At 44.4% G+C, this 19,149-nt stretch overlaps 1 protein-coding gene across 1 annotated transcript; it reads right to left on the bottom strand.

Moving 5' to 3' along the window:
• Positions 1-12,071: 12,071 nt before the first annotated feature.
• Positions 12,072-17,737, bottom strand: sstr2a (somatostatin receptor 2a). The gene is made up of 3 exons (XM_034194498.1): positions 17,159-17,737; positions 14,749-15,074; positions 12,072-12,534 (listed from the first exon to the last, which is right to left on the bottom strand). Exons 1-3 carry the CDS (start codon positions 17,544-17,546, stop codon positions 12,109-12,111), a joined length of 1,140 nt encoding a protein of 379 aa, XP_034050389.1. The 5' UTR covers positions 17,547-17,737; the 3' UTR covers positions 12,072-12,108.
• Between the last annotated feature and the right edge of the window lie 1,412 nt (positions 17,738-19,149).

Below are 19,149 nucleotides of genomic sequence, written 5' to 3'. Positions count from 1 at the left end.
TTTCATTTTCTGACTTTCAGACAGTGGTGGGCACAGCTAACCAAAACATTATCTTCGATAACAGATAATCAGCTAACTGAAAAGTTATCTTTTATAAAGCTACACCGATAAACCACCCAAAAATTTATTGGAAGCTACAGCTAACCGATAACTTCCAGTATTGTCTCCAGTACACTTGCAACTACTAACAAGCTGATTTGAGTTTTAACACCACGATCGCTTCTGGTACCATCAAAGGCGACTACAGACCCAAACAATGAGTCAGCACTTCTGTCTTTGAGCATCCTGCCCCCTGCTGGAAGCTCCTGTTTACTGCATAATTTCTAGCAGAGAAGCTCAACTCTCTACTCAATAACAGTGTCACTGTGAGGCGGAGGACTTGGAAAATAAAGCAGTGCTGACTTGTGGTTTTCATTTATAAATAAAATTAATACAGATAGAATAACTCCATTAATGTCAATTCTGTCATTTGTACAAAGTTAAAATATAACATCTTTTAATGTTAAATAATGAACTAATTCTTAAGTTTTGTAACAAACACAGACAGATGCCAAAGGGATTATGGGTAAAATGTGCCTCCGCTAACACTGATTGATTGACTTGTTCATTCTATGTAAAAACCAACACGTTAATGTGAGGTGTGTGTTGGTGTTTACATATAAATGTGCTTTTGTCAAATATGCCATTTTTGAAATTTTTTTATTTGTTAAAAAAAAAAGCCAAGTTGTAATTAGATAACCATCTGATATAACCATTGTCAAAATAAATAGAACACTGCCATCTACTGGTGCCCAGACACTCAGTACTTAGAGCAAATACTGCCATGAACACTACTGGCCAGTAGATGGCAATAGAGGCCGTGAACACTTGCCAAAACAAAAATCCAGATAATCCATGTCTGCTACGTTTAAGATGCGTGGAATTTAATAAACGTAAACTTAATTTCAGACATCTTATACAGTGAATAAAACAAGTATTTGAACACCCTGCAATTTTGCAAGTTCTCCCACTTATAAATCATGGAGGGGTCTGAAATTTTTATCTTAGGTGCATGTCCACTGTGAGAGACATAATCTAAAAAAAATAATCCAGAAATCACAATGTATGTTTTTTTTTAATAATTTGTATGTTACTGCTGCAAATAAGTATTTGATCACCTACCACCCATCAAGAATTCTGGCTCACACAGACCTATTAATTTTTCTTTAAGAAGCCCTCTTATTCTGTACTCTTTACCTGTATTAATTGCATCTGTTTGAACCTGTTTGACCTGCACAAGGCTGGGATGGACTACAGGACAACAGGCAAGCAGCTTGGTAGAAGACAACAACTGTTATGATTATTTATTAGAAAGTTGAAGAAACACTGTTGTGTGTTGGGGGGTTTGGCTGGACATTTTGGTGTTGTTTTCTTTTCTTTGCTGTCCAGGTGGTATGCAAACTGGTTTTTGTCTGTGGAGAAGGTGCTGGCAGAAGAGTCCTTCACCCTCATCAGCATAATTAGCTGCACCTGTGGAGGATGTTTATGTGCAGGCCTACTGACTCGCAGCACCTGTGGATGATGCTCACGTGTAAACTTAAAGAGTTTCAGCTGAAGCAGATAATTAGATGGCGTTCTGCATTTAAGCCATGAGTGATTCGAGCAGAATTGCCGGGAACTCGACCTTGTGATATTCGTTTGTGAGACGCTGAGGACCGCGCCTGGGTTTGACACATCGTGCCTGTGAAGGAGGACGGGTGAGGGACACATGCTGTCAGCACACATCAGAGGTGATGATTGTCTGAATAAGTGTTAACAGTAATTTGGTATTTGTTACGCAGTATATTTGAACATTGATGAGAATTGTGCAGCTCGCTTCTCACTGCCATGGCGTACGGATTGATGATCCTCCACCTGTTGTGAGAAGCTGCTCATTTACATAAAGCTTAAATTCAGACCTGAATGTGTTGCTGATAGTGTGTGCCTTTGAAGGATATTTGTTGTAGCTGTTGACTTACCTCACCTTTTCCATCCTTCACAGAGTCAGTTTGTCGTGTCCACCTGGGGGGTGTTTGGCAGTGAGTCTGGGTCCAGAAGCGTCGGGCTTCGATCCATTTGGGCGCTGGAGAGCGCGCCGTCCTTCACCTTGCCAGACAACCGCATAATTATGTTGTACACAATTATTGCACAGAAGGGAAATAAATTTGTTTTGTTTTTGGAACCGCTTTCTGGTTATTTAGCGCTGGGTTCAGTCAGACGCTGGTCCGCTCCTCAACTCGCGTCTGCATATAACAGTAGTTCCCGGCCATTCCAGAATGGACCCAGCGGCAGAAGCGGTTCCTTTTGCTGAAAAAGTTCAAGAATACTTGGAGAAGATATGGGAGCAATTACGGCCTCTTGCAAATCAAATTAAACAAACAGATGCTCGCATTACGGAGCTTGCAGCGCAAGCCATTCTGCTTCCTGCTGCTCCAGCTGCGGCACTATCAATACCGGTGCAGATAACTCCGTCACCCAAGGGGAGGCAGAGTGCGGCGGATTATTCCGTGGATTACCGAATTTTTTCTGCTCAGTCCGGTTGGGATGCCGCAGCTTTGAGAGGAGTGTTTGTGGATGGTTTGAACGATTCATTAAAAGATGAGCTAGCAGTCCGTGACAAACCAAAAGATTTAGATGAGCTGATATCTTTGGCTATTCGTCTAGATGATCGGATAAAGGAGCGTGGACGCGAGGGAGGGCAGACATCAGAGTGGGTCTTTTCGTCTCGGGGTTTTCCCCGACACAGATCAGGGCTGCCTCTTCTTCGCCCCACTGAGACTCCTCCGACGGGACCTCTGGCTCCTCTTGCGGATGAGCCCATGCAGCTCGGACGAACTGAAGCCGCCATATTGCCCCGGGTCACATAAGCGTCAAGAAGGAGAACAATGACGTATCTCCAGGTGTTCTTAGACAGGCATAATAATGGACAAAAAAAATAAATAAAAAAAAAAAAAATAATAATAATAATAATAATAAAAAGGGGGCAGATCTTTGGTTGTTTAGTTATTTGGGCTGTTTTTGTTTTTATGTAAGGGGTTATAAATTGTTTGGGGATTTAGATGCGGTTCTGGTGGAGTGAACGACTGGCAGTTCGGAGCTCGGCTGGACTCAGGTAATCGTTTGTTTTCATTATTTGGACTTAGGTATTTTCTGTTTGAGGATTGGGTCGTTTTGTTTTGTTGTTTTTTATTTCCCTGCTTCCCTAACCCCAACCTCACTTTGCTCTGAGACCGTTTTGTCTTTTGGGTTGTGGGGTGGTGCAGGTTGGTCACGCTGAGCATTTCTCAGAAGACCTCTGCACCTGGGGGGGGGTTGTCAGGGGCGTTTTTTTGGGTTTGGTTAGGGCCCGGTTCCTCTCCAGCCCCGGTGGGCCTTTGACCGTTCATCATTGGTGTTACCGGGGTGTGGTGCAGCGGGAACATACCTCAGTTGGAGTGGTGGGCCGATCTGTTGCCGTTCGCCATTTCGGTAGTTCCACGCCTCCCAAAAGGCTGGTGGTATGGTCGGGTTGGGGCACCGGACGTCTTTCTGGTTTTCCGCTGCGCTTAGGGGATGGGACTGGGTTAGTTTTTCCTGTTTCCTTCCCCAGCTTGGTAGTTTTGTGCCGTTCGCCAAAATTGAGCTGACGATAGGCTCTGGGAGTGATCTGGGGTCTTTCGGTGTGCTGGGGGGGGTAACAGGGTTTGCCGGTTGTTTTATTTGCCCCCGGGGTGGTTTAATGAAGTCCGCCGGGGGTTGGATTTTGTGTTTTTTTATGTTTCCTTCCAGGTTCCACCTCCAGGGTTGATGGGACGGTCCTCTTGGGGGGGAATTGGCTTGTGGGGACGACTAGCCAAGTGTGGCCGGGTCTGGGGTTCCTGGGTTGTGGGGAGGGTGCCTCCTGGGGTTGATGGTACGGTCCTCTGGGGGGCGCTGTTGCTCCATGAATACCTGGGGACCTCTGTGGGATTCCGGCTTTGGCTGTTACTCCTGGAACTGGCGGTAAAGGTCTTCTGGGGGGTGTTGGGCTCTGCACATCATTCTGGAGGGGTTGTTTGTTATTTTTCTTTGTGAATTTATGTTTGTATTGTGTTGTTGGGGCTGTGTTGGGTTGTTGGATTTGGGTGTTTTTCTTTTCTTCCCGGGGTTGGATGGAACGGTCCCCTGGGGAGGGTTTGGGTGGGTTTTGTGTTTTTTCTTGTATGTTAGGTTGTATATGGGACTTTTTGGGGTTTTTCGTTGATGCCAGCCGGCCTTCCAGCCGCAGTGCCCTGTCCTGCTGTCTGCGGTGGACCTTGGGAGCATTATGCCGCCTGCTTCCTGACGAGGACCCCGGAGGGAGGTGCTGTTCTCGGGCCTGGTCTGTTCAGTCACCGGGAGGCTTCCCGTTGATGGGGGGGTACTGTTGTGTGTTGGGGGGTTTGGCTGGACATTTTGGTGTTGTTTTCTTTTCTTTGCTCTCCAGGTGGTATGCAAACTGGTTTTTTGTCTGTGGAGAAGGTGCTGGCAGAAGAGTCCTTCACCCTCATCAGCATAATTAGCTGCACCTGTGGAGGATGTTTACGTGCAGGCCTACTGACTCGCAGCACCTGTGGATGATGCTCACGTGACTTTCAGCTGAAGCAGATAATGAGATGGCGTTCTGCATTTAAGCCATGAGTGGTTCAAGCAGAATTGCCGGGAACTCGACCTTGTGACATTCGTTTATGAGACGCTGAGGACTGCGCCTGGGTTTGACACATCGTGCCTGTGAACGAGGACGGGTGAGGGACACATGCTGTCAGCACACATCAGAGGTGATGATTGTCTGAATAAGTGTTAACAGTAATTTGGTATTTTGTTACGCAGTATATCTGAACATTGATGAGTATTGTGCAGCTCGCTTCTCCCTGCCGTGGCGTACGGAATGATGATCCTCCACCTGTTGTGAGAAGCTGCTCATTTACATAAAGCTTAAATTCAGACCTGAATGTGTTGCTGATAGTGTGTGCCTTTGAAGGATATTTGTTGTAGCTGTTGACTTACCTCACCTTTTCCATCCTTCACAGAGTCAGTTTGTCATGTCCACCTGGGTGGTGTTCGGCGGTGAGTCTGGGTCCAGAAGTGTGGGGCTTAGATCCATTTGGGCGCTGGAGAGCGCGCCGTCCTTCACCTCGCCAGACAACCGCATATTTATGTTGTACACAATTATTGCACTGAAGGGAAATAAATTTGTTTTGTTTTTGGAACCGCTTTCTGGTTATTTAGCGCTGGGTTCAGTCAGACGCTGGTCCGCTCCTCAACTCGCGTCTGCATATAACAAACACAAGATGACTGTCAGTCTCCCTTGGTCTGGGATTCCATGCAAGATCTCACTTTGTGGGGTACGGATGATTGTGAGAAAGCTCAGAACTACACAGGAGGACCTGGTCAATGACCTGAAGAGAGCTGGGACCACAGTCACAAAGATTACATTAGTAACACATGATGCTGTCATGGTTTAAAATCCTGCAGGGCAGCAAGGTCCCCCTGCTCAAGCCAGCACATGTCCAGGCCCGTTGGACTGTCCTTACCTCAAGTGGAGGAGTTTAACTATCTTGGGGTCTTGTTCACGAGTGAGGGACGGATGGGTTGTGAGATCGATAGACGGATCGGTGCAGCATCTGCAGTGATGCCGTTGCTGTATCGGACCGTCGTGGTGAAGAGAGAGCTGAGTAGGGGGGCAAAGCTCTCGATTTACCGATCGATCTGCGTTCTGATCCTCACCTATGGTCATGAGATTTGGCTCATGACCGAAAGAATGAGATCGCGAGTATAAGCGGCCGAGATGAGTTTCCTCCGCAGGGTGGCTGGGCGCTCCCTTAGAGATAGGGTGAGGAGCTCGGAGTCGAACCGCTGGTCCTCCACATCGAAAGGAGTCAGTTGAGGTGGCTCGGGCATCTTTTCCGGATGCCCCCTGGACGCCTCGCTGGAGAGGTGTTCCGGGCACGTCCCATTGGGAGGAGGCCCCGGGGAAGACCCAGGACACGCTGGAGGGACTACATCTCTCGGCTGGCTTGGGAACACCTTGGGGTTCCCCCGGAGGAGCTGGGGGAGGTGTGTGTGGATCGGGAGGTCTGGGCGGCTTTGCTTGAGCTGCTGTCCCTGCGACCCGACTCCGGATAAAGCAGAAGAAAATGGATGGATGGATGGATGGAATTTATTCCAAGTAGATATAAAGCCATTCAGAATTTATGACTTTTGACCCTCAGTCAGGGTAAAAAGTTCCTCCTCCATCCCTTCCAACCACACTGTTAAAATTTAAATGCCGCCTGTGACCACCATGTACAAATCATATTAAACAACAACTGCAAGTATATATACATAAATATATTTAAACATTTTTATTTCCGTATCTGTATGCATGTGAACGCAACTTAATAAAAACAACTTATGGCGTTGAGTTATAGTCTCAGTATATCAATATTAAATTGCGACATAATGACTTTAAAATAGACATTTGTTTTACATAATTACATTAAGGCTCTTGTACAGTTCATTTTAGTATTTGGAGAATTTGTTTTTGTAGCTGGTGCAGTTGATGGTGAAGCTCTGGCCGCCTTTTTTCCCCTCATTTCACTTCTGTTTAACAGGTGCCTTAACTGGCTCAATCTCTCTCTCCACCCGTAGTAATGGCTGCCGTGCGGCACACCACTAGTCACGTGTCATCCATTCCAGTCTCTGTTTCCATGGCTAAGACAGCTACCATGGCTAATTAGTATGTAGTACTCTTGAAAATTAACTTATGTGTGAACAAATAAGTAATTCTGCAAATGTGTTTCTTTGGTAGTTGGCTCTTACTTGGTTAATAACTTTTACAAGTTAATCTTTACAGTTGTGACATAAGTTAGATGATGTTAGATGATTAGCTCCACAGTGACAACAAAATAGCTGAAGGACATCACAAATTTACGTTTTTCCAAAATGCATGGTTGAAATTCACGTTGGCAGTTGGTGGCGTGATGTCAGGCTGACGTTTAACTCTTAAACGTCAGTCTGACGTTTAACTCCAGGTGAGTTAAACGTCAGCCTGACGTTTAACTCACCTGGAGTTAAACGTCAGGCTGACGTTTAACTCTAGGTGGGTTATGTGAACCATCCAACCAGACGCTGCGTGTGCAAAAACACGGGTTATATCAAAGGTGCACGTTCTAGCCCTTCACAAATTAACATGTTTGGAGAGAAAGTAATGAAGAGCAAGAAGATGTGTTTCCCTGTTTCCCGCCTCACCTGAACGCTGGGCGGTGGCCAAAACCGCGCCAGGTTATTTTTTTTTATTCAAGCTCTGAATGGTAAAAATTCAGCATGAACTTAATAAGTAAAGATTTTACATTAAAGCTGTTTTTTTTCTGCAAGATATTTAACTTCTGAGTCAGATGAAGTGATAAAAAAGAAGCTCACTGACTCAGCGACACTTTTACACGGCTTCTGATGAAAACCGATCAAACACCAGAAAGGAACCAGTCCATAAACCACATTAAATATCTCCAATCTGTGACTGATGATGACGAGAACAGTGCGTTTTCCTCACTGTCAACATACACCAAACACAGAATAAAACAAATCAGTTAATAATGTACACTCACTGGCCACTTTATTAGGTACACCTGTTCAACTGCTTGTTAACACAAATAGCTAATCAGCCAATCACATGGCAGCAACTCGGTGCATTTAGTCATCTCGACGCGGTGAAGATGACTTGCTGAAGTTCAAACTGAGCATCAGAATGGGGAACAAAGATGATTTACGTGACTTTGAATGTGGTGTGGTTGTTGGTCCCAGACGGGCTGGTCTGAGTATTTCACAAACTGCTGATCTACTGGGATTTGCACCAACAACCATCTCTGGGGTTCACAGAGAATGGTCCAAAAAAGAGAAGATAACCAGTGAGCAGCAGTTGTGTGGATGAAAACACCTTGTTGATGTCAGAGGTCAGAGGATGATGGACAGACTGGCTGAATGGGCGATTGTGTGATGTCATCATGTCAATATGAACAAACATCTCTGAGGAACGTTTCCAACAGCTTGTTGAATCTATGACACAAAGAATTAAGGCTGTTCTGAAGACAAAAGAGGGTCCAACTCGGTACTAGCAAGGTGTACCTAATAAAGTGGCCTTGTTAAGTGTTTAAAGACAGACAATCATGAAATTAAGTTTTCCGAACAACACACTTACAACACTGAGCTATGGATTACAGCAATCTGACACGCTGCCTTTGATTGACATTGCCAGGACAGTTCTGGAATTCACCAAATCATTTGCCACATTTGTTGTAAATCAGGTTGAAGAATCAAATTCCTTGATCTTTGTGAAAATGAATTCTTTAAGTTTGGTAGAAATCAGCAAAACCACCTTGCAGGTGTGATCTTAGTCCAAGTGAGGAAGCTGTGACAAATTTGATCTTGTTGGACAATTCCAGAAGCCACTTCCATGTGTACAACGTTAGGTGTTAATCAAGAGCCAAAAAAATGACATTGTGATTGCGACCCCAATGTCCTTGTCCCCGATGAACAACCTTTGGTAAATTTAATGTTGCTTGGGCAGTTCCAGAAGCCATCTACATATATGTGCCCAGTTTGGAGGACATCATAGTGAAAAATACAAATTTGACTTTGACTTGGGGATTCTGGGTTTGACCTTCATCTGCACAAATGATAGTATGATCAAAATTAACAGCTGATTTGTGTTAATTATAGATTGAAAAGGTTTCACAGAATTGTGGGATTTATGTGTAGTGTAGTGCCATTTATGCTAGCACTGTCGCTGACACGGTATTTTACACTATTGACAGCCCACATTTATGGAAACATTAAGTGCATTAGCAGTTATCATTCGCATCAGTGGTCAAACTTATTGTGGCTGATGCTAACCCTGTGAAAGCTAACCGTAACAGTTAGTGGTTAATGCTAACAGTTTGTGGTAACAGCTAACGTGTAACTGCATGCCAATGGGTTATGCCAATAGTTAGCATCTTCTTAAACAAGACCTGTGAGCACTCAAACATGCTACAATAGTGCAACAACAGCTGGTATAAAAACCACTAATTACAATTCTAACATTTAATGAGCTATGTTGTAAGAATGACATAGTTTTTATTCTTTGACAATATTTCATATATAGTTGAACTGGGTGGATGATGAAAATTAGGTGCAGGTGTAGTTGAATTTGACAGTAGTTTGCATGCCATCTGCTGGACATGTTGGTGTATTGCACAGACTAATCATCACGAGCATGATGGAGATTACGAGCAGGTGTGGTTGATGTTCCATGTATCTTGACTTTGTCCGTTATTGCTTTGGTTGCTTGTTGAGTGTGAGGTGGAATCAGACGATGCTCAGTATGATATTTTTGTGATGATAAACACTGGAAATAGTTGAAGGAATGTTAATGAATTGGTGTAAAATGTTTTAAAACTATGAAGCTCAGTGCAGAGAATAAAATGTTTATTTAACTTTACTTTGCTGCTCTATTTGAGTTGGTGTTATCTCTCACACACACACACACACACACACACACACACACACACACACACACACACACACACACACACACACACACACACACACACACACACACACACACACACACGGAGCTGACGTCAGTGTGTGTGACTGTGTGAATTCACTCGCCATTCCTTTGGCCAAAAATGACAAAAACAAAACAAACAAAAAAAAACCCTCAGTTGGCAGTTTTACACCAGAGGAAGAGTGGAAATTACTTTTGCATGAAGCCACATGAATAATTTATGTGTAGAAATGACTTTGTCACATTTGTTTCTTTTTGCTCCACTTTAATCCTGCATGAACAGAAAATCCTGTCATCTTTTCTTCATCTAATGATCATTTGTGTTCGAATTCACGCCAAATTCCAACACGGTTACGTAGCACCGTAGACTTTGTCTCTTTATATGAGCAAGATAGTTTAAAAACACATTATTCAGTTTTAATCAAACTTGGCAGGTACATTTGGCTCAGTGACGGGAAGAAGTGGTTTGATTTTGGTTGGGATCAGCAGTTGAGAATGATTATTCTTGATCATTATTGGTGACCTTGACTGTTTTAAAACCTGGTTGTAACATTTTCTCTGATAATTTCAAAAGAGGGTGTGGCCCGAACAGTTAACATGTTTGCTTGTGTTATTATTTCATCAAAATAAAATATCATTATACAAAAGGTTTTTTTAAATGTTTGATCTTTAATCTCAAAGTTGAATCTAAGAAAAATATTGTGAATTACACTTTATATTCATCGTTTAATTGAATGAGGGGTTAAATGCTTTTAAAATGATTTATTTTATATCCATCATCTGATTATCACTTTTAAAGCCAACAGGCTGCAAAAGTGATCATTTGTTATATTTTGGTGTCATGCACATGCACAGAATTCTAATCCTAAAAATATCTGAGGGATACTTTGATATAAACGGAGCGAGCACAGTAAATCTATTTAATAAATGTCCTGTTCAGCACGTCTTTGTTTTGTTTCCACTGATTTGGGTGAAAATGTGGTTTTGGAGAGAAGTTTCCAAAAGGATTCAAGATTTGATCCTACCTTTAAAAAAAAAATTGAGCATTTTAAAATCAGAATAACTAGGATGAGATTTATCACCTATTAGATTACAAAAAATATCATTTCTACTCGTAGATAAACAACAAACAGCCGCCAGAAAGATTCTTACAACATTAAGACGTCAATCAGACAAAAAGATTTTTAGATCTTTCTCTTCCTCCAAAGCACATCACTCTGCTCTTCTTCTCTCATTCCTATTTAATTCCTATTTTCTGGGGGGGGGGTGTATGATGCCTCGTCCCGCCTCCTGCGAAATTTAAGCAGCCGCTGACTTCATCAAATGTTCCTCAGAGGGCGGCGACCACGTCAAGAAGAAATCTCTCGATAACAAAACAGCAGAATGGAAATGAGTTGTGGACCACGGCAAAGATCTCATGATGTGTTTCACAGAAATCTGAAGCTGTGGTTGCCTTTGAATTGAATCAATGTGGTGAGAACGAGCAGTTGTCTTCATGAGGTGGACAGAAACTCATTTCCGATGCACACGTTGGTTCAGTTTTCCCGTCCTTCCACCTCATGAATAATCCAACAACATGACTGTTTATGTGTTGACGCTGCTTCTCCACGATCAGCCCCGAGGCCTGGAGGTCACGGTGCTTCTGTCCAACAGGTAGCTTTTTTGTTTGGATTTGTCAGGTTGTTGTCCCGCACGCAGCCTTTTTCACTGGAACATTTAGTCAACTTTTTCTCCTCATTCAGAGAAAATATCGTACCTTCTTTGCGCTGTGGAATCTCCATCAGAGGACCGTGGCTCATGTTCTGTCCCCCTCTAACCTCTTCCTTCCATGTGCATTAGTCAGCTTATCCTGGGATTTAATCACACAAAATGCTTCCCCCTGAGGGGACACCAGTCTGTCGCAGGTTACATCTCCAGCCAAGACTGGTGCTCAGTTGCAGCTGGGTGGACCAGGTCACATCGGAGTCAACTGTCAGGCTCCAGAAAAGGCAACAAGGGTTCAGGTTTCTGTCTAACCACCAACTCCAGCAGGTGATTTCACTGATGACCTCGTCCTGTCTGCTGTCGATCGGTGAAATCACCTGCTGGAGTTGGTGGTTAGACAGAAACCTGAACCCTCGTTGCCGTTTCTGGAGTCAGGTTGACCCCAACGGTAACAGTATCAGTGAAGTGTCTTGTCCAAGAACATGGACTGGTAGTGTGACCAGGAATCTAGTCTATGTCTGCACATTGGGAGCTGAGCTCCTCCTTCCCTCTTCTGCCTGTGCTCGAGTGTTAAAGTTCATCCACAGAGGTCCTGATCCCTCAACGTGTATCCTTCCAAACTTGGTCCAACCACCGTGATGTGATGTGTGGAGCCTCGTCCTTCAGCTTGAACACATCATAGGACGTTTGAGCAGCAAATCAATATATTTTCTCAAACAGATTGTTTATCACTTGGACTTTGTACACAAGTCAGTGGGCAGCAGCTGTTGCGTCACTCTCTGCCTGAAAATGTTTCGACACAGGTTAGGAGCAGCCAACGGCACTTCACCACTCTGACCTATCTTCTTCTCCTGCTCATCATCTCAGATGCCAGTCTGCAGCTCGCCGTTGAGCAGGGCCGCTTCGTGCGTCTCCAGGTTGGCGTTGATTGCGTCGTGAACCATCCGGCTCCTGTCCACCCTGCTGTCACTCCGCTCCACCTCGTCCAGACCCGCCACCTTTTTCAGACACAGAACGTTCTGAAAGCTCTTCTTGAAGTTCTCCGACAAAAAGGCGTACAGGATGGGGTTGGCGCAGCTGTTGGCGTAGCCGAGCACTACCACGAGGTCAAAGGTGCTCTTCAGCGCTGATGTGGGTCTAATGGAGCTGGTGACAGAAGTGACGTTGAAAATGTAGAAAGGCAGCCAGCAGAGGACAAAGACCGCCACCACGATGGACACCATCCGCGTCACCTTGCGCTCTGACCGCTTGCGTTTGGTGGAACCCACTCGTACACCAGATGACTTTACCTGCAAAAGGAAGGAACTTTAAATGTCCAAGTAGAAAAGCACAGAAGTCCTGCTTTGAGAGACCTTGATCTGGACCTGGGTTCTATCTCACTGACTGATGAGGGGATCTCACAAATATATTCTTTATTAGCATGGCCACAGCAGATGGTCACTCCACTAAGACTGGTCTGCTTGAGGTTTCGTGCCACAGTTGAAGGCTGTGTGAGGTTCATACACTGCCTGTGTGAAGTGCTTTAAGATGATTTCATTTATTGATTTTATTCCACATGATGAGTTCATTATCACTTTTCCTCACAAGTAAAGTATCTGAACACAAGAGAAGTAAAGAAGCTGAATGTCAAAACCATGGTTGTGTGTGAGCAACTAAAGACTAGTGCTGAGTTAAAAAGAACGATTCACCAATTTTAAACCAGTTCTCATATTAATTCCCACAGATCGATTCACACATCCAAAGATCGATTTTTAAAAATATATATGTACTTATCGCCAGCGTTGGAACAGCATCGCTGAAGAAATGATGTTGCAGTTGGTCTATTACTCTGTTTCTGAGGCTGTGAAAATGATAATTTCTCTAAGATGATTGTGGACCCGCTGGTTCTGATTTAGAAGCAGGTCCACAATTTATTGATCAGCCTCTGTCAAAGACATTTAAAGATGTCAATCATGATGACCGGGACTCTTGTCTGTTGTGGCCAAGAAAAGAGAATCATCTGCCATTTATTTCACACAGTAGTGTTTTTTCTTTCGTTCCTCATAACGTGCCTTTTCTGTGAAACCGCGCACAAAGTTTTCTCTGTTGTGTACTGACTTTTCAGTCAGTCTTTTCCACCAGCACTCACTGTGCGGCTGTGGGAGAAGACTGACTGGAAAGTCTGGCTGTGCGGCCGTGGGAGAAGACTGACTGGAAAGTCTGTCTGTGCGGCCGTGGGAGAAGACTGACTGGAAAGTCTGTCTGTGCGGCCGTGGGAGAAGACTGACTGGAAAGTCTGTCTGTGCGGCCGTGGGAGAAGACTGACTGGAAAGTCTGGCTGTGCGGCCGTGGGAGAAGACTGACTGGAAAGTCTGGCTGTGCGGCCGTGGGAGAAGACTGACTGGAAAGTCTGTCTGTGCGGCCGTGGGAGAAGACTGACTGGAAAGTCTGTCTGTGCGGCCGTGGGAGAAGACTGACTGGAAAGTCTGTCTGTGCGGCCGTGGGAGAAGACTGACTGGAAAGTCTGTCTGTGCGGCCGTGGGAGAAGACTGACTGGAAAGTCTGGCTGTGCGGCCGTGGGAGAAGACTGACTGGAAAGTCTGGCTGTGCGGCCGTGGGAGAAGACTGACTGGAAAGTCTGTCTGTGCGGCCGTGGGAGAAGACTGACTGGAAAGTCTGGCTGTGCGGCCGTGGGAGAAGACTGACTGGAAAGTCTGTCTGTGCGGCCGTGGGAGAAGACTGACTGGAAAGTCTGGCTGTGCGGCCGTGGGAGAAGACTGACTGGAAAGTCTGTCTGTGCGGCCGTGGGAGAAGTTCTCCCGCAGCCGCACAGACAGAAGTGAGTGTAGGGGAGACCGGGACCAGTTGTCCCCAGAAAATGTTTTAATTTAGAACCCTCTGAAACACTATTGTCTGCATTTTGACGGCCAAATTTTGTGAAGTAAAGCTATAGTTTTTTTTTTTTTATTTATTAATCTTTGTTACTGGCTTATTTTAAAGCCCCAAGAAACAAGGCATCAGGCCAAAATATGGAGGGGTGTAGAAATGCACCCGTGTCAGGGCCAGTGTACCAAGTACCCCTGTCGCCCTGTTCTGGCTGCCCTGGATGTGTTCAGTAATTCTACCCTAGAGTACGTTTGTAAAATAAAAATACTAGTCTATCATTGTGGGAGCGGGGTTGGTCCGCACCATCAGTCTTATAGCCATCATTATTAACTAGCAATACTTCATTAATTTGCTGTCAAATGTCAATAGTAGTATTAACATGTTGCATAACTAGACAGTTAGGTAACAGCTCAAAAACTGTTTCAGTAACACTAACCCAAATCAATATCAGATCGAATCAAATTTAATTGAATTGAATCAAAATAATCAATTCTGAATCTTAAGAATCTCAATCAAATTGATTCTTGAAATGTGAATTGATACCCAGCTCTACTAAAGCCCCCTTTACTTTTATCTTGGATGCTATTCAACAAAACATGGTCAAAAAATGACCAAACATGCGAACCAACAGTCCTCACCTTGACTATAATGAGCAGGTAGCACAGACAGATGACTGCCAAAGGCAGACAGAAGCCGACGAAGAAGGTGTAGAATATGAAGGCGGTGGAGAAGGTGTTCTGGGGCTCCGGCCACACAATCCCACACACCGGCACCTTGTTAAGTCCACTGAAGATCATCGTTGGTAAGATGACTAGCAGTGACACAACCCACACGGTCAGGTTAGTTAGCTTGGCTACGCGGGGCTTCCTCCATTTGGTGGACTTAATAGGATGGACCACGGCCAGGTATCGATCAATACTCATCACCATCAGGCAGAAGATACTGGTGAACTGGTTGAGAGAGTCTGGGAGAGGGAGGAAGTGGAGAAAGGAAGACTGTGAGATTCATTGTTCTTTTTTTCCACTTATCCAGGTATGGATCACAGTGCCAACAGACTAAGCAGCTCAACCCACGCTTCCCTATTCTCGGGAGGCCCTCTAACCCCTCCTGGGGAGGCGTTCCCAAGCTGGCTTGGAGATGCAATGCCTCCAGCATGTCCTGGGTCTTTCTGGGAGCTTCCTTCCAGTTGGACTTGCCGAGAAGACCTCGCTAGGGAGACAACCAGGTGCCATAATCGCCTCTGCAGGCTCCTTTTGATACAAAGGAGCAGCGGCTCCTGTCTGATAATCACCGTTAAAGAAGTTTGATGTGTAAAGAAAATGAAATAGACACTATCGACAGGTCACTGTCAAGAGTTTGAATTTAATCAGTTGTCACATTAGAAATGGTCACTGTGGATTAAACTGTCACAGCCCGTGGAAGTGGGAGGGACTGGAAGATTTTTGATTGATTGATTGTCATATAGCTTGTGTGTTACCTTGAAGCGCACAAATATCTAACATCTAACCTGACATCTCCAACGCACAAATATCTAACATCTAACCTGACATCTCCAACGCACAAATATCTAACATCTAACCTGACATCTCCAACGCACAAATATCTAACATCTAACCTGACATCTCCAAGGTTAAATTACTGAGTGCAATCAAACTGGGACATAGGTTAACGTTGGCCAATGAGCATATTCTTTGCTTGCTCACAAATCAAATATAATTTTGGCATGGCAAGTTAGTGTACTAACCAGGAGTGGCTGGTTAACCAGCTCAGTCACTACTAACTTCCTCTCTTGAAAGGAGTCTTACACTATAAGTGACTAAATGATATAAATCTGTTTTTGAAACAGTTTGTACTTTGGTAGAGGGAGTCAGGTCTCTGAGCGAGTGCTGGTGCTGCTCACTGCCACATCCGCCACATTACGGAACCGTCTGGGGTCAGGCAGACAACCCGCCCGACCTCACCTCTGGAAAGTAGCCATGTGTCCACTACAGCCATGTGAAACATGGGCATCCCATTGGCCGCCTTCAACACTGAGGAACCTACCGGACCATGACCAGAGAGGTGCACCACATGTTCAAAACGGAACGGCTGATGTTCCATCACAATCTATCATTGGAGTCTCCCTGAGCAACGGTTCATATGCCACAGTCAACGATACCTAAAGATCCTCTGATGAGAGCTTGTATCCGTTGCTCACTGATTTGTATCCAAGTCACACAACCACACAGTCAGACAGGAAGTACCAGGACCCTAAAGACTTGGACTGTCATTCGCCTGCAAAGCTATCGGCATCACCAAAGACCTCTAACATCATCATGTCAACAGAATCGAGGCCTTTAGTACTTTTGGGAGAACAAAACTTTATAAATTTGCATTAGCTTACACGCTAGCTAATGATAGCAGCTGACATTCTGGGAAGTGTTTACCATCAGTATCTCACTGGGCATCAACTCAAATTTGTGTGTCTGAATTTGCCAGAATTCAACTTGATGTGAAATATTACACTCATACTGCACTGAGTGTTTCTTTCTCTTTTTGCTCTGTATGCACCACTCTGCATTTAATCATTAGTGATTGATCTCTGCTCCCTTCCACAGCATGTCTTTTTCCTGGTTCTCTCCCTCAGCCCCAACCAGTCCCAGCAGAAGACTGCCCCTCCCTGAGCCTGGTTCTGCTGGAGGTTTCTTCCTGTTAAAAGGGAGTTTTTCCTTCCCACTGTCGCCAAGTGCTTGCTCACAGGGGGTTGTTTTGACCGTTGGGGTTTTTCTGTAATTATTGTATGGCTTTTGCCTTACAATATAAAGCGCCTTGGGGCAACTGTTTGTTGTGATTTGGCGCTATATAAATAAAATTGATTGAATTGATTGATTGATATTTTGACAGCGTTTCCCTCGTGGAGCTGATTCGCAGATCGTGGAAAATTACACTGAAATGAATTAAAATTTGTGCTGGAATTTTATATTCCAACATTTTAAAAAGACCTTAATGATGATGAACTCAAGGCAGTGCTTCCCGATGTGCACCAAAATCCTTTGACTTCAGACCCACCTACGGTCATGACCACCCTGCACAGCGCCTCTCCAAATGGCCAGTGCACTAAGGCCAGCTGCATGGCGATGAACGGCAGGCTCATCATGCACAGGACGTCTGCCACCGCCAGGTTCAGGATGTAGATGTTGGTCACCGTCTTCATTTTGGCGTAACGCAGGATGACGTAGATGACCAGGGTGTTGCCACACAGGCCCACCGCACACACCACAAAGTAGATGAACGTCATGACCACCGAGCTGGTCTTGTCCTGGTGAGGCTCTCCAGCCGCAGAGATGTTCAGGTCCAGCTCAGAGTCATTCTCCTGGATGTAGCTGTCGTAGAGGAGCGGCTCAGGAATGGAGATGTTGGGTGGACTTGTGAAGAAGGTCCACTGATCCAAGGCCATGACTGCTGAGATACTGAGTTGGTTTCTGGCTGTCAAAGGATTCTGGACTGACACGAATGTTAAAGGCTTTCAAGGGGAGCTGGATCAGTTCTGACTTGAGGTGTAGTCTTCTGAAAGCTTAAGACCTGTGGGTCCAGTGGTTTAGAACATTGGGTTAGGGGACATTCTCATGAATGAGGATCAAATGTAGACAGTCAGTGAATGGGTTAAATCTGTGACAAGAAAAAGAGAAGAAAATGTTACTTTACAGTAAATTATAGAGAACAACAGCACTCAGAGATTTCTGACGTCCGCCAATCCGTATCCGGATCACCTCAAAAATGTAATGGATTCTTCCACGGACTAATATCTATCACTGTTGAAAATTTTGGCAAAATCTGTACAGTAGTTTTTACGTAATCCTGCTAACAGACAGACCAATAAATACATAAATAAACACCAACAGTTTTATTACGTCCTTGGCAGATGAAACGAGCACAATCCCCGTGGATAAATCCATGTAAATCTATCTCAAACTCCCCAAAGTAAAAATACTTAACATCTACTTGCAGCACGTCTGTTTCACGGACCGACGTCGCACAGAGAGATGGTGAGAAAGACTGTTTGAAAAAGTCTTATAAGGACAAGAATCCCTGGAATCGTCGCTGGCTTCATCAACACACCTGAAAGATAAAAGAAACGGGAAAAGTGAACTGTGCCCTCTCAGGAAACACGGTAAGAATTTTTATCTCTCTGGAAAATAAACATTTTGCTGTTCAAACAGGATTTTAGACAAGATTATGTGACTTTTTTTCATTAATCTAGATTTTCTTTCATTGGGGAAAAAAAGACTGGCTTCGAGTGGATTTACTGGAATTTACACAAGAATATGTGGCTTTTTTTTACTATAAGGTATATTAATATTTTACCCTGATTTTCCAAATATTCTACAATCTTTAGCTGTGGTTTTCAAAATGCTTTAAGTCTTTTCAGTCTTCATGAATGTCATGTAGTTTAATTGTTCTGAGTTAATGCCTAATTTGGTTTACAGTTAAAAGGAAAATCATTCCAGGTCCAACTTCCACGTCATATTCTGTTATTTCAACATCATCACTGACAGGTCAAATAAAAGGTTGAATATAGGATCATTTAAATATCCACTAAGTTGAGATTTGTTCTTCCAGGAGATGCTGAAAAAGTATCATTGGATAAAAATTTAATTCTGGGGCCCCACAGGGCCCTAGACCCTGGCTCTTGGGGAGCTGTACCCCCCCCCCCAGACCCCAGATCTCTGGGCCTGAAATGGACAGACGCAAAGTGGAAAAGTGTGCTGTGGTCTGATGAGTCCACATTTCAAATTGTTTTTGGAAAATCATGGACGTCGTGTCCTCTGGACAAAAGAGGAAAAAGACCATGCAGATTGTTACCAGTGCAAAGTTCAAAAGCCAGCATCTGTGATGGTATGGGGGTGTGTTAGTGCCCATGGGATGGACAACTTACACATCTGTGATGGTATGGGGGTGTGTTAGTGCCCATGGCATGGACAACTTACACATCTGTGATGGTATGGGGGTGTGTTAGTGCCCATGGCATGGACAACTTACACATCTGTGATGGCACCATC

The sequence above is a fragment of the Thalassophryne amazonica genome, chromosome 18 (genome assembly GCF_902500255.1).
Source record: "Thalassophryne amazonica chromosome 18, fThaAma1.1, whole genome shotgun sequence".
Classification (NCBI taxonomy): domain Eukaryota; kingdom Metazoa; phylum Chordata; class Actinopteri; order Batrachoidiformes; family Batrachoididae; genus Thalassophryne; species Thalassophryne amazonica.
The sequence above is the reverse complement of the archived record's forward strand: the minus strand, read 5'-3'. Positions and strand labels throughout refer to the sequence as shown.

Excerpts from the sequence above, each read along its gene's own strand:
- sstr2a (XM_034194498.1), bottom strand. The coding sequence starts at position 17,546 with ATGGCCTTGGATCAGTGGACCTTCTTCACAAGTCCACCCAACATCTCC. Across the intron at positions 15,075-17,158 it reads CAGGGTGGTCATGACCGTAG|ACTCTCTCAACCAGTTCACC; the intron begins GTGGGTCTGAAG and ends TCCCTCTCCCAG. Across the intron at positions 12,535-14,748 it reads ACCTGCTCATTATAGTCAAG|GTAAAGTCATCTGGTGTACG; the intron begins GTGAGGACTGTT and ends TTCCTTTTGCAG.